The following is a 13,376-nucleotide window of genomic DNA, read 5'->3' as shown; positions in this document are numbered from 1 at the left end:
TTTTCCATCCGTGTAATGAGTGTTAATTGGGCACCATTTTTTTTCATTGGGTTGGGAATTGGGAATATCTTAAAAGTCTAATGGAGATGAGACAAGTCAGTAGGCAATTACACAGAGTGGTACCAGCTTCACCTGAAAATACACAGGGTGCTTATGCGAGCACATAGGAGGGGCTCCTACACCAGATTGTGAGAGTAAAGGAAAATATCTTGACAAACTTCAATAGAATTTCTTTTATGCATGGTCTTAATGCAAAATTTAAATCTTCTGTAATTATATTTTTAAAAAGAGCTTTAACTTTTGCCTTTCCCTGTCAATATTTTTAATACATTGCCACCGGATTGCACTGCTTACGTTGGTTATGGGAGGTGGTATTTATTTTTTTTTTTTTTTTTTTTTTTTAAATACTTTTATTTATTTATTTATTTATTTATTTTTTTTTTTAAGATTTTATTTATTTATTCATGAGAGACGGAGAGAGAGAGACAGAGAAGCAGAGGGAGAAGCAGGCTCCCAAGGAGCAGGGAGCCCGATGTGGGACTCGATCCCAGGACCCTGGGATCATGACCTGAGCCGAAGGCAGATGCCTAACCATCTGAGCCACCCAGGCGCCCGGGAGGTGGTATTTATTATACCCACTGTGACTTGGATGGACACCCTGACGAAGCTCTGTATGTGCTATCTGGAGAAAATGTAGGAATCAGGACAAAGACGTGGGGGCAGGGAACAAGGAGAGAAGATAGGAATAACATGAACAAGAGTGAGCAACTACTTTTGTCACCAGGTGGCATTTTAAAATGGCACTTATCTTTGAATAGGTTTCCATAAAATGTGAGTAAACAGAAAAATCTCTTTGAAATCCTACCCTTGAAGTCATTTTTATCCACTGTCTACACATCTTAAACCCAGATTTCCCTCACTATCCACCATAACCCCTTATCTATGAGAGTATTTTGTCTCATGTGGTAACCTCTGCAGCTTGTACCATACCCCAAGACCCTGACCCTTGCTGTCCATAGTTGATTGACCCGGCAAGGGTCTTTCCATAATCTAACCAGATTTTAGTAATTGTTGAACTCCATTTAGCATTTGAACAGGAAAGTGATAGGAAAACACTGCCGCTGCCCCCCCACCCCAACCACCAAACAGGTGCAGAGCGAGAAACAAAAACAAGAGACCGAGTGATGAGAGATAGATAAGCATAGAGAGGGGGGCAGGGTGGCAGGGGAGAGCACCAAAGGTCTTTGATTTGATACCTCATGAAGTCTTGTCTGTATTTTCTGCCCTTCACGGTTCCGTGAAACAAATATGATTTCTTAGAGTAAATCCCCTTTTACTTAAACTTGCTGGCACAAGTTTCTGAGTCACATTCTCCAGAGGGTAGAAGGAGAGTACAAGCATTTGTAGGCATGGATAAAGTGGGTTTTCTACCTCAGGAAAAATAAATACTTGCGTGCTAACAAGTGAAGAGATAGAAGAGGGTGTACTGTTAATCCTGAGCTGCTACTGACCTTTATGTCTTGCTTTAAGGACTGTCATTTTGTGTCTGGAGGGGGGATTAATTTCCTGAACAGCTTCTCTTGTACCTTATGGACCCCCTTGTTGCTCTTCTGGCTTTTACTTCTTCTGCCAAATTCCTCCATCTCCCACGTTTTCCCATTTTCTATATTTCCAGGGAAATAGGAAAAATATCTGATTCTACCAAAATTTACATAATAGACCATAGGCATATGGATAGGCTGCCATACATGGTTTCTAGTCAGTTTCCTCTTCTCTCCCACTGGAATACCATCTACGCTTCAGAGTTGCCATGAGGGTAAGGAAAGTTGAAGTGCCCACTACCACATTTAGTAAATTTCTGTCTATATGTTGTAGATAGAAATGTTTTATTTGGAAATAATTGCAAACTTAAAGAAGGTTACAAGAATATTACAAATATTTGCGTACCCTTCCCCTATTTAAAAAAAAATCCATTTATTTATGTGTGAGAGAAAGCTTGAGGGAGTGGGGGGAGGAGCAGAGGGAGAGGGACAAGCAGACTCTGCACTGAGTGCAGAGCCCAACATGGGGCTCAATCCCACAACCCTGAGGTCACAACCTGAGCCAAAATCAAAAGTTGGATGCTCAACTGACTGAGCCACCCAGGTGCCCCTCCCAAAATTTTAAACATTTGGCACAATTGCTTCATTACTCTGAGTCCTTGTGTGTATGTGTATAATTTTGTGTTTCTGAATCATTTGTAAGTTGCATACATTATGGTTCTTTATCCCTAAAAACAACTTGTGTGTATTTCCTTAGGATATAGCCTTACATAAACATACTAATTACCAACTTCATTAAATTTAAAATTGATATAAGGCTATATTCTACTGTACCATCCATATCCAGTTGGCCTCTCCAATATAGAATTCCAACCTATGAGTAGGTAATTGCATTTAGTTGTCAAGTCTCTTTAGTCTCCTTTATTCTAGGACATTTCCACAGGCTTTTTTTTTTTTTGCATCTTCTTATAACATTGACAATTTTTATTGTCCATAGCATTTCAATACTGGATAACATCTTTTTTTAATATATATATATATTTTGTTATGTTAATCACCATACATTATATCATTAGTTTTTGATACAGTGATCCATGATTCATTGTTTGCGTATAACACCCAGTGCTCCATTCAATACGTGCCCTCTTTAATACCCATCACCAGGCTAACCCATCCCCCACCCCCCTCCCCTCTAGAACCCTCAGTCTGTTTCTCAGAGTCCATAGTCTCTCATGGTTCATCTCCCCCTCCAATTTCCCCCCCTTCATTTTTCCCTTCCTACTTTTTTTTTTTTTAACATATAATGTATTGTTTCAGAGGTACAGGCCTGTGATGCAACAGTCTTACACAATTCACAGTGCTCACCATAGCATATACCCTCACCAGTGTCTATCCCCCAGCCACCCCATGCCTCCCACTGCCCACCACTCCAGTGGATAACATCTTAGTGCCTGGGACTGGGTTGGTGCTTATGTATTGCTTGAAATCTTGAAGACAGATAAAATTCCTAACAGGAAAGAAAAATGGTGAATGCTCATCTTGGCTCTAAGGACTGTTAGATTTTTACTTTGCTGTAACTAGTAAAGCATATCTCATGCAATTGTTTAAAATTAAATATTTTAACATAAGGGTATCCAGCTTTATTTTACACGGTTGCCTTTTTTTTTTTTTTCCTCAAGTAAGCTCTATACCCAATGTGTGGCTTGAACTCATGACCCTGAGATGAAGAGTCAAAAGCTCTACTCACTGAGCCAGCCAGGCATCCTGGTTGCCTACTCTTTAGCTGACATTTTACTGATTCAGTTTTACAGTTTGCCTTTGTGGAATTTTAATTTTTTTTAAAAAGAGGTTTAAATCAGTCATTTCTCCTGATCTGCAAATGAGGCAAAACCAAACAGTGAATAAAAACCACTTTTGTGACTTACAACATATTTTATCTAGATTAAATTTAACATTTTAATCAATAGATTATAGATAATTTCTATACTTTAGGTCAAAATTCTGATCCTTTGGATAAAACCTAACCATTATTATGGGAAAATGGACATCAAATTAATATCAGAGGGAAAATATGACTTTTTGAATGCAAGATGAATGAGACTACAAAACAAACAGGTTACACTAATCTCAATGAAGTACATACACAATTATATTTAACACAGTAGATGAAGAACCTTCCCCATTTTACATTAAAATACCTGAAGATGCTAATCTTCCTCATCCTTATCCTTCCTTATTCAGTACCCATAGTACTGAATCCTTCAACAAAATCTTCTGTATGGATAAATACTTTTTCTAATTTTTTTTGTGCATAAATCTTATTACTGTAAGATTTTTTTGTGCATAAATCTTACTACTCTACCCCAACCCAATCATAAACAGAAAACCAGGAATGATTTACATTTTTCTTTATAGTATGCATGGTAGGTATTCAGTCAACACGTTGTTGATGGAAGTAGAAATTGATAAAGTGTTGCAACATATTAATACAGACAAATCAGGGTCTTAAATCCTGAGTGCCCTTTTTAGCTGGCTGTGTGGACTTAAAAGTCACAATTTTGCTAAGTTTCAGTTTACTCATCTGTAAAATGGGGATAATTATAGCTCTTGCCTCCTAAAGGCAGTGTAAGGCTGATATAAAAGCTTTGAAAATAATTAAACAAGGCTTGTGAGATGGGTCTAGTTTGGCCACCATTTCCATTCTACATTTCAGTATTCAGCATAGTGGCTTAATGTATTTTCAGGCTGACTTTTATGTCTATACTTGTATATATCGCATCATTCACAAACAGCTCAACTGAGTCACCCATAAAGATGGGGAAGTGAAGCAAAGTCACCTCCAAAGCACCCAAAATCCCAAGTAGGGCCTCACCTGAGGTTGAGTCAGGATTCTGGAGGTGAATTATGAACCACTACAGGGTACAGGGACCCCAAACTTGCTGGTGTAAAAGTCTTCAATTCTGTGACAGAAATGGAGTCCCAGTGCTCTAAATCACATACAAATCACTTGGGAATTTTCTTAAAATGCAGAATATGAATATGATTTATTAGGTCTGGGGTGGATGCAGAGATTCTGCATTTGTAGAGTGTGTTTAGTGCAGTATTTTGATGCTTTTACTCTAAAGACCAATGATGAACATACACTGTATAAAAGTTCAGGATATATAGAAAACAAGAGGCAGGTTTACAAAATTCTTTATTTACATTTTAAGCTCACATTAAAACCTTTAAGATAGAATGGCTAAGATGAAATATACAAAGTTGGTATCAACACATACACATTAATTTTTATCTCAAAGGAATCCTATAGATGGCTTTTGATGAACTCAGGGTTTTGTTTTTTTTTCCACAAAACTAGTGTTCCCTTAAATCATGGTGTGAAAATGTCTTCCCATAAGAATAAAGTTAATTTAAATCTTTCAAAAAAGCTGAGCAATAAAAGGTTAATTTTAATAAACAGCTATCCATATGCCATAAAACAGTTTTCTATTTTAGAGTGTTGAGATGTTCAAATAGGTCCAAATATGATATGATAAGTTTTAAATATGGAATGCTTTGGTTATTAGGCTTTGACTTGGCTTTTGGCATTACTTGTAATCATTCCAATGACCCATTACAGGTAATCCATTCAAAACAAGACTTGCTTAATACTATTACAAAGCACTTAGCCTTGCCTTGATAGGGAATACCTTTAAGATGCTGACAATAGCAACATATTTCTCTTTTCCTTCCCTCAGGAAAAAAAAGAAATGAAAAAAAATTCATTCCCACGTGTTAAAGTCCACCATAAAGTGGACTTTTTATTCATTCTTAAAGAAAAATGTTCTTCATAATAATACCTGATCTGGGTATTTGTACATTATTGAAACACTAGACCTGTAAGACTCCTTCTATGTTGTGAAAGCTTATGATTTTGTAATCTATTTATGTAAAATATGCTCAAGATTAAATATATAAGCAATGTATTTGAAGCTTCTGGGAAGGATTCACATTTAAAATAGTTTTAGAATCCAGGTTTTAGAAAAATAAATAAAATACTGTGATCGGTTCTACCCCACCCCATTTACTTTTCTCCCTTCACAATTTGAGCTTAAGAGTTCAGGCTTCTAAAAAGCAGAAGAAAGCAAAATAGAACAGTGCAGGTTTTGTGATCCACATTTTCTTTGTCTTAGTGTAACATATTATCACAAAGGCAAACTTGACTCTCCTTGAAATGAATATCCCATCTTCTCAGACTAATTTAAATAACTCTTAAGAAAGCCAAAGAAAGTTTAACCAGTGCTTTTAATAAACAAGTAGCTAAATGCCTATAAAAGAATACATAACTAGTGATTTTAAAGATTGCTATTATAAAGTCTGAAAGCAAAACCTAAACATTTAAGTTCAAATTTAATCTCTTTAATAAAAGATTTTTTAAAAGCTGTAAATGCTATTATAAATTGCCAGTTAAATTCCCACTCTAGGCTACAAAAATAAACTGCTGCACAAATGTATAAATTTAAGGTAACCTCATGTTGATCTTTTTCCCTTTTATAAGTGCAGTAAAACAAGAAATAAAGCACCTAGATGTTGATTTAATTAATCATTTGAGCAGCATTTTGATTTTGGATAAAGGGATTTTAAATGTAGTCTAAAACTTTCCAGAAAGTCATATTTACATTCATTATACAGCATTTTATATACACATATAGATTTATGAGAAATTAATCTACACTTTTTGTAATGTAAAAAACAACAAAAATTACAACACGTGATCACATGCTAAAGCCAGTTATTTGAGAAATCTGCTTGGTGTTCAGTTTTGATAGTAATAACCTTGAGTAACTTGAAGCATATCACATAAATACACCACAGATGCATAGTTTATTTATGACCTTAGTTCCCTAGGTCTATCCACAGTTTTAAGTGAAAAAGATTCTCTGTTAAAGCCAATGCCATACAAGTAGTTGGGTTGACTAGTAATGTTTGCACTGGGACGAAAGATTAGGGAAGGCATGACAGCAGATGTGACATGTTTTGAAGGGTAATTACAGGGAAGGATTAAAATTAATTATTTTTCCAGGGAGAAATCAGGACTTTCTGATAGTAAGAGCTATCCAGACCTGAAAAGGTTTCATGAGTTTGAATTCCAGTCGCACAAACGGCCATACCTTGTCAGAGCTCTTGGAGTAAGGATTTCTGTGTTGGCCCTAGCTTGTCAGGTGGGACCAACAGATGGTTAGGCCACGAGGAACCTGAAAGTTGCTTGATGCAAATTGTTTTGTTGAGATTTTTAAACATCATATGACTTCTTAGGCAGTTTTCGTGAATCTTTTGTCCCTGCCCATAAAGCGGTGTGTGATTTTGCTGTTACCGGTCTTGTAAATCGATGGGTTTGGCCTTCCAGGAATACATCAGAGTGAATTTTTCTTATCTAATTGCTGTTCCACAAAAACAAGTAGGTCACTATAATGAGCTTTGTTAGTTAGTGTCCTAAACATAAGTCCTCCACCAATGGCTGGCTGGCTGAAGTAGGCTAAGAAGCAAAGCTTTGATTTGGGGGATAATATTTACCCATCCTAAAAGTGTTGACTGCTCTATAAAGTTCTGGTCTTGAGAACTGAATGGAAAATCCTACTTGGCACTCTTTTTACCTCAGATGGCATGCCAGTGCTTATCAGAGTAAGAAATTAAAAATTTTATTTCAGAGAGAGCACGAGAGGAGGGAGGGTCAGAGGGTCCCTGCTGAGCAGGGAGCCCGATGTGGGACTCGATCCCAGGACCCTGGGTTCATGACCCAAGCAGAAGGCAGATGCCTAACCGACTGAGCCACCCAGGTGCCCTCAGAGTAAGAAATTCTTATGATCAGATTTGAAGTGTTAGAAGAATAGGAAGCATGGAAATTTTAACCTATGTTAAACAAGCAAATAACTCTTCCATAAGTTTTTAACTCTAAAATCAAGGCTTTTCAGAAGAGTAAATTCACCAAAAATATAGAAATAAAAATCATAGTATAGCTCTAAATATAAGACAAATAAGGTCACATGGTTTATGCATTTCAAATTCTTAAAGAGGCCCTACAGTGTTTCAGGAAGACCATTCAAAGTTTGTTCCCTGAGTTCTTGAAGCAACCCTAAATATAAGTTCATGAACTCCAAGACTTGAGAGAGAAACCCACATGGTTTGCTCATCTCTCTTCTAAGAGTAGCTGTTTACTCCAAAGTGATTTGTTCAATGCTTTCCCTTTAGTTCAAATGCTTTTAAGAACGTGGCTTTATCCATTTTTTAGAAGATAAGCTCCCCGAATGAAACTTCTAAGGAGGAAAAAAAAATGTTTAAAGAAAGTACAGTTTTAACATTAGTTAACAGTGCAGTTGAATAAATCAGTTTTACATCTAGAATACATTAAGAGTGGTAATACTGTCATAGGTGTTAAAAGGTAGAGTATTATGGACTCTGGTTTTTCTGACCTCTGTGGTTATTGAGCCCAGGGTCTGTTACCAAAGAACAAAAAGTATTAGAAACAGAATGACTTTTCCATATTTGAAGGTATAAGAAGACATACATTTGTTTTTTAAATAAAGATCAAAACAATAGACTAATCAGATCTCAAACTTTAAATATCTGGAATTTACACATAGCTTTATATATAATATTTTTTAAAAAAACTCATTCAAAACTGGGGTTTTAAGACTCTTGCATTGTGTTCATATATCTATCTTTTTGGTGGCTATTAGGATTTTTTAAAAAATTCAAAGCTTGGGAATAATTTAGTCTCTTTAGAAAAACTAATTATAATGAATGGAGACCAGTTCTGTTGCTGGCAGTTTTAGGTTGAGCTTAACTTTAAACCATTAAAGGTTTAAAAAACAAATGGTTGAGAGAACTTACTGAAATGTTCCATCCATTTCAGTAAAGTGCACAAATATGAGTGTATCCTTTGGCTTGGCTATGACCTCAAGGGAGGTGTAGAAGTCAGTGGTGCTGGTGCCAGATTCCTGACTATATTACTGAGGCTGGCAATCTTCTCTTCTAGGAGGTAATTTTTCTTCTCTGCTGTTTTTTGTCGCTGTTCAGTCATTTCCAGAGCTTTCAACAACTGGGCATTTTCAACATACAAATCCTTCACCATTGCATCTGCTTTAGTATTCTTGTAGAGCTAGAAACAGAACCAGAAACATCTTGACTCCATTTCTGTAATTAAGGGTGTGACATTAGGACAATTGTTCATAAAGGCAAATGACGTCTATTATATTCTTTTATTTCACAACACAGGTTTAACATCAGACCTGGCATCAGGGACACAAGTAGAGCAAATCCACTTATTCCAAGCTGTTTCTTTGCATGATGTTTGTAGAAGTCACTAACAAAAAGAACATATTAATATTTAAAGGCTCAAAAATCAAAGTCTTTTTCCATCTAAATAAATTAGGTGTTACTTTTACATTCTCTAAAAATATATCAAAATACTTTTATAGTTTCTGAGGTATAGAGTATGAACTTTAACTCTGGGAAGCTCAAGCATCTGTTAAGAACATCCATAGCTATAACCTACTGCTTATTTTAAAATTTGGTCCATGTATACAACAAAGAGGTAAGATTTGGGCAGTTACTTTTCCTTAACTCTTCCCCTTTTGCATAGTAGAGCTTGTCTAGAAGATATATTTTAATTTTTAGGGGTAGAAGATATAGTCTAGGTTGGGCTGGGAAAATTGGTCAGCAGCCTTGGGATAATTTTATTATGGTTCCTATTAAATGTATTCCAATACCCCTTTCCTCGTTATACCTCATTTTACACCCAGTTTTAACCAGGGCATCTGAAAGTATAGAGGTTTTAGGGAATAATGAACTGAAGCTTAATTTATTAGCATTTCAAAAGGCAATGATAAAAATGGTGACACTGAAGCCCAGGACCTAGATGACTGGCAGGTGTAACATACTAGCCTACTCTATTAAACTAAGACAACTTTTCATCCCACTCTCTCTCTTTCCTTACTTTTAAAAAACACTTTTATGGCTCTTCATCACCTACAGAATGAAATTCAAACTCCATAGCTCAGCACCTAGGGCTCTCTACTGCCCACTCCTCCTTATTGCTCTAGTTTCTTCTGCTTCTTTCAGGACCATATGAATTGTTAATGCCAGAATGTTTGTAGATGTCCACACCCCATATGTTGTCATAACTACATGATGTTCCCATAGCCTAGAATGTCCTCATAGTTCTTCATCTGTTCAGATCTTACTCAGCATCAGTACTTGGTTTAAGAGGCCTTCAGGAAACTTGCTTTAAACTCCTGAGTTGGATCAAGTATTTCTTCTCTATGTTCCCCTCTGCTGAAGTGGACTCCATTTTCTTTGTTTTTGAAATTACTACCTTGCCAAATGATCGATACCTTGTAAGTGAATTACAGTCCACATGAGCAGGATTTTGTTTTGTTCGCTGCTGTATCTCTAGTGCTTAGAACAGGACTTGGCACACAGTAGCTATGTTTTGAATAAGTGAGTGATTAAAGGATTGAATAAATGCGTATTGTGTAAGACTTTCTTTCCATTTTGTGATTAAGACATTGGGCAAAGGAAAGTTCCAGTCTACCTCTGCATTGAGACCTTCTTTTGGGATTCTTCTTCTTTTTATATATCTAGAAAACCAGGTTGGACAGTTTCTGCCCCCGCTCCTCAGTTCTTAATTTCAGTTTCCAAAGCACTACAACACGTTCCTATAAAGTAGTCCTTTTTTGTATGTCATCCGTGGTTACACAAATACTTTCTAAACACAGGCCACACCTGCCACCAGCAGGTGAAAAGGGTCAGTCTGCATATAGTGGTCCTGGAATTGTGGGTCCCTATTCTAATTCAGAGCACAGTATTTTGGGGTCTGGTTATAGCCCTAAGTACTTTTTGAGGTCATCATAGCTGTTGCAAACAGGAAAGCTAAAGTTCCATTTATCGTCCCCCAATTTTTTAACAACATAAATTTTCTGTTTATTTCCATAGAATGTTTCCTATCTTGGGCAAATGAAAAAATCTACAAAAATTGAATTTGAGCTGCTGAACTTTGTTAGGAATTAATTCATTAGGTCCGTGTCAGTCTGTTAGCAAACGTACATTTTTAAAATTGTGGACCAACCTGCCTTAAAAGAGCTTTGGGAAAAAAAAATGTAGAGAATACAGAATTCATACTTCTGGAGTGGTATGGGGGAGAGTGAATCCTAAATTCTGCTGTACATCTGTAGTAGCATTTGCCTTTATTTGACAACAAAAGTGAACAAGTTAATGGCGATAAAGGAATGGAAAACTGGAGCTAAAAGTGGAATGTGAGGTGGGTGGGTAGAGGTGACCCGGGAGGCTCACTTGTTCTTTGAGCTGATTCACTTTATCCTGAAGAAGCCTTTTCACCAGTTTCAATTTCTGTTCAACTTCCATCATTCGTTCTTCCATGACGGTCACCAGTTGCTCCTGGTTTCCCTGAAGGGAAGGAAAAAAAGGCTATTATCACTGGAAAATCATGCCATACTAAAAACACTAGTAATTTATTTTTCCCCACAAGATGCCTAGAGAAAGGACAGGAAATGTTTGCCTTTGTAACTGGAAGGGTGGATTTCTGGTGAAATGGGGGTTCTGAACACTGCATGGGTTGCACGTTAGAAAAGAAACCCTATCAGAGAAGGAATCAAAGATTAAAAAAAAAAATCTTACCTGTGTTACCATTTTCCCCTGAGATAAAGCCATATTCTTAAAACCCATAATTTAGTACCTGTGTGCATCTCTTCTAGTAAGATGGGTATCCAAAGTAAATTAAACTATGGTTATCAACCTTCCACCTGTGACTGGGGCCTTTGCCATACTGTGGGTCTCTCAAGAATAAAACAAAACTGCATTTATTCAGGATCACCTAACATTTCCAATCAGCTTGCAATGTGCAGGTCCATTTCTCCTGTGTGAAATGGCTAGTTACTGTGATGTGAGGGTGTTAGTGTTCCTTTCCTCATAACAATCAACCTCTTCCTGCCAGTTACTGTAGTCATCTGTTTCCCAATTTGACTTGTCAGTGTGAAGCAAACATCTGCACTGGAAGATGGGTTTATCGTAAAAGATTTAAAATTAAGAATCCTCTTCCCACACACGACTCCTAGATAAAATAATAGGGCAGAAGAAGACCCCTGGCTGCCCCTCCTCTCCTCACACAACAGTGATGGATTAAGGAGTTCCGTGGGGTCTGGAGAGCCCAAGAACACAGAGATTTAGAGTGCAACCAACAGCCTCTCCCGGCAGGCCACTAAAATGTTCACATACGGAATTTCAGATTTTAAAAGGTTCATCAAAACTCAGATGTTAATGGCTGATGATATAACTCCTCTTGAAAGCATGCAGAATGACCAAACATGGGTTGAAAGCCAAATTTGTTCGGATAAAATAACAGCATTTATTCAAATATAAGCAACTAAACCATGTGACCAATTTGAAGTCAAAAATTGTAGAATGTGTAAGTCTAATGCAGAAAGTAAACCTCAAGAAATCAGGCCTTGAGAACATCTAGCTTTAAAGAAAATACTGTATTTTAAAAGATATAATGGCTTTTTAAAAGTTCAAACGTAAATGGAAAATGCCTGATTTCTACTTGCCTGAAAAAAAAAAAGCAAAACAAAACAAAACAAAAAAACCATAACAGATAACTCAAAGAACATGGAACATGGCAAAAGAGGAAAAACAAAGGCAGTCATATATTTAAAATTTATTTTATTGTTTTGTCAAAATTTTCCTTTTTCCTGTCAAAAAAGCATTATACATCTTATACAAAACAGTATAAATAACCCAAATTTTCTTCAAATTCCATATATAAAAGTAGTACCTCTTGTTAAAAATAGTTACAGCATATGGAATGAGAAAATATATAGAATACATCCTTTTAAGCATCTCAAGTCCACACTCTTTAAATGGTATAAATAAAACGATTCAAAACAAGCTGAAATTTGTGAATTTGATTCACAAAATCTGTCATTTCTACATTAATAAATAAGAGACATAATACTGCAAAGGCAATACTAATAATAATAATTTAAAAGAGCACTTGATACCAAAAGGTTTTTCAGCTTATGTCTGTGTGTGTATGTGCGCGGGGTGTATGGGTGTGTGCGTCTGAGTATCTGCCAGGGTAAGAAATGCCATCAATAGCAGCCCAGTTTTCACAGGTGCCCAATCCTTCTGTAGGAATCTGCATGCACTGGTCGCTGCTCCGGAAGCAAGGCCTAGAGAGAGAAGGCAAGTGGTACACTTCACCCTGATGTCAAGATTATGTTTTGGGAGGAGTTTAAATTCACACATTTATAATGCAAACAATTTTTAAAAGCACACGAACACTATGTATGCAAGCAAGGCAACACACAGGCAGAAGACATCACATCACTCCACACACAGAGGCAACATGCAGATTCTAACAATATTCTGTCGTTTAAAATTAGTGGCAGCTCAGTTACCAGAAATAGGAGAGAGTGCGGTGGCATTCTAGTGAGAGCAGTCCACTCTGCCATCTGACTGGAGAAATTTTTTTTTTTTTCAGTACAAAAATCTTAACAGTTTTTGTCTATCTAATCCTGAAGTAATTGGAGTAAAAGGATATTGTTTTTAAACACTGGCAGGTGGGGTAGAAGAGCATGCTTTGAAAACTGTGTTTATGAGAAAGCAGTAGATAAAATCTTCGCCTAATCCTTTGATTTAAAATGTCTGTTAAAAACTGAGGTCAAGGGCGCCTGGGTGGCTCAGTCATTAGGCGTCTGCCTTCGGCTCAGGTCATGATCTCAGGGTCCTGGGATTGAGCCCTGCATCAGGTTCCCTGCTCGGCGGGGAGCCTGCTTCTCC

The 13,376-nt window shown here is 36.9% G+C and overlaps 1 protein-coding gene across 9 annotated transcripts in view; it reads right to left on the bottom strand.

Annotated features, from left to right (window-relative positions):
* Positions 1-4,878: 4,878 nt before the first annotated feature.
* NIN (ninein) overlaps positions 4,879-13,376 on the bottom strand; it is a 99,191-nt gene continuing 90,693 nt past the window's right edge. For 4 of the 9 annotated variants that reach the window (XM_027572347.2, XM_027572349.2, XM_027572352.2 and 1 more), the window contains 2 exons: positions 10,872-10,985; positions 4,879-8,679 (listed from right to left, as the gene is read on the bottom strand). In XM_027572347.2, the coding sequence (XP_027428148.1) occupies positions 8,470-8,679; positions 10,872-10,985 (324 nt within the window). In that variant the 3' untranslated portion in view covers positions 4,879-8,469. The other 5 variants (XM_027572353.2, XM_027572354.2, XR_003516005.2 and 2 more) reach the window with 4 other exon arrangements.

Source organism: Zalophus californianus, chromosome 6, assembly GCF_009762305.2.
Source record: "Zalophus californianus isolate mZalCal1 chromosome 6, mZalCal1.pri.v2, whole genome shotgun sequence".
Lineage (NCBI taxonomy): Eukaryota > Metazoa > Chordata > Mammalia > Carnivora > Otariidae > Zalophus > Zalophus californianus.
Note: the sequence above shows the minus strand (reverse complement) of the source record. Positions and strands in the feature narration are given on the sequence as shown.